General features: G+C 39.0%; 1 protein-coding gene across 1 annotated transcript; it reads right to left on the bottom strand.

Moving 5' to 3' along the window:
- Window positions 1–512: 512 nt before the first annotated feature.
- LOC102471350 (small ubiquitin-related modifier 2-like) lies at window positions 513–847 on the bottom strand. The gene is made up of 2 exons (XM_006144394.1): window positions 649–847; window positions 513–577 (listed from the first exon to the last, which is right to left on the bottom strand). The coding sequence occupies exons 1-2, from the start codon at window positions 845–847 to the stop codon at window positions 513–515; spliced, it is 264 nt and encodes an 87-aa protein (XP_006144456.1).
- Window positions 848–2,240: the final 1,393 nt, after the last annotated feature.

Here is a 2,240-nt window from a genome sequence, read left to right as displayed (position 1 = left end):
CACACACACACGCGCGCCTGGCGTGAGTATAAGCCACCGAGTCCGGGACTCGAACTGTGAGCAACTACATGGGAGTTCAGCGACATAGCCATTACGCTAACTGCTGGTCTCATATTTTGGATTTTTTAAAAGCAGTATAACTTCACAAGTTTCATAAAAGATCTGGAACCTCCCAAAAGGCTAAGAACAATTGTTTTAGGATTTGAACTTCAGTTTTTCAGAAAACATTTTGTTTTGTAGCAAATCATGGTGACCAGCTTTGTAATACTCAACCTTGTTGCATTTCATATTGGATAACCATTGGCCATTAAATTAAAAAAATGCAATATGCTTGTGTACATAGAACAGTTATTTAATGCACAATAAAGGAATGGGGAAGGGAAAATGAAAGAATAGAGAAAACTATACTGTAGTAGTCAGGATGTGCTGAAACTAAATTGTGGTTTTCTGATTGAGAATGTATTCTTGGTCTGTAAGAACAGAACACTGCAGTGAAGTAGCAGGTTCCCTTTTTAGTAGACGCCTCCTGTCTGCTGTTGGAACACATCAATTGTATCTTCACCCTCCATTTCCAGCTATGCAGGTGTATCTGTTTCTTGATCGCCTGCCCATCAAATCAGAATCTGATCTGCCTCATTGATAAATCCTGTCGTTCACAATAGGCTTTCATTTGTTTACTTAGTGGTGTATGCCTCTTCATCTTAAACTGCACCACAGAACCATCCTGCCCCACCACCTTCAAATTGATATGATCGTTGTTCTCAGTATTGACTTCTTCCTTGGGCTTTTCGTCAGCCGTGGCGAGCACCGGAGTCTCCTCAGCTGCCATTTCACAAAAGAGGTACATGACTATTCTGGGTTATTTGTGATCTATGCCAAATTTTCCAAAGTCAGTGTTATTATTGCCATTATACGAGGAAACTGTAGCTTCTAAGTTACAGCTGGGTTTTTTTTAAAAGAATTATTTATATATTTTTATTATTTTAAAATTTGACCAGAGTGAGAGAGAAAGAGAGAAAGTGAGAAAGCAAGTCACTAGGTCCAGAATTTGAACCACAGTCAGCCATATGAGAGTCCAGCACCTTACCCAGCATGCCACCTGCTGGCCCCCCACTGCTGGGATTTTAACTCAAATGTGTACCCTCATTTCCACTACATCATGTAGATTTCCCTCGTAGAGTACTGCCTCCCAGGAGAAAGGTGATGTCTCTAATTTGTGGAGATCCTTCCACAGAAACATAAAATTTACAGAGAAGAGATGTATTCTAAATATCTAATTTTCTCTTTAAGATCAACTACTCTTTTCAAATAGTGATAAAACAAATTTATTAAAATGATTTAATAACCTTATTCTAAACCATGATAATAGGAAAAGCTTTCAAAACCAATTTATAGACATTATCATCACTTTAATGATTATAGAAATTTACATAAAGTATATTGAAAATAGAATATTTAGACCATAAAAGTAATACCTCCCATAGAGTAGTTATATTGGAAAGAGAAATAAAAATTAAAACAGAAAGATTAATCTGAGAGACATGGGCTCGGCTCTCACATAATTGGTTGCATATTTTTTATAAAAAGTCGGTAGGATTAGCTAAGCAACCTGGAAACTGAATAAAAGAAAAAAAAATGTGATTATTAGCTTAATACAACAGTTTGCTCACCACTCTGGAATTGGCAATAGGGTGAAGATAAAATCTATCACTGAATACAAATTTATTCCAGGCAGAAGGCATTGCCATTTCATTTGGCCAGTGTTTATTGAAGAGTCTATAATGTCAGGTACTGAGCCCAGCTCTGGAGACACAGTGAAGGAGAGGGGATGGTATCCATGCACTTCAAACACACCTCCCGGGGGCAGGGGGGTACCGAAAGCTGGACATCTAGGGCCTGTTTAGTAAATGTTATAATGTGGGAAGTGTGTCCACTGGCTCTAAGAGAGGACATAGGATACCACTGAGTTGAGATTGGGCAAGTCAGGGCAGACTAACCAGTGGAAGTAGCATCTACACTGGAAATGATGGGTTAGCAGGAGTAGCGATGGAAAGGGGCCAGAGTATGTGTGAAGAAAACTTCCAAGTGAAAAGGAACATCCCTGTAAAAGGAATCTTAGCAATGAGACCACTAGGCCAAACAAAAATAAAAACAAAAACAAAAGATAGGTTGTGTGGGGAAGTTGGATTCTGGGTGGTCCTAAGCTCTTTGTAGGCCCCACGCATTCTCAAGAGCCATAT

This window comes from Tupaia chinensis, unplaced genomic scaffold (assembly GCF_000334495.1).
Source record: "Tupaia chinensis unplaced genomic scaffold, TupChi_1.0 Scaffold000118_1, whole genome shotgun sequence".
In the NCBI taxonomy this organism is placed as follows: domain Eukaryota; kingdom Metazoa; phylum Chordata; class Mammalia; order Scandentia; family Tupaiidae; genus Tupaia; species Tupaia belangeri.
The sequence above is the reverse complement of the archived record's forward strand: the minus strand, read 5'-3'. Positions and strand labels throughout refer to the sequence as shown.

What these genes read in the sequence shown, in the direction of transcription:
- LOC102471350 (XM_006144394.1), bottom strand. Translation starts at nt 847, where the DNA reads ATGTACCTCTTTTGTGAAATGGCAGCTGAGGAGACTCCGGTGCTCGCC. An exon ending in GAAAGCCTATTGTGAACGAC is followed by an intron (nt 578 to 648) that starts AGGATTTATCAA and finishes ATACACCTGCAT; the next exon opens with AGCTGGAAATGGAGGGTGAA.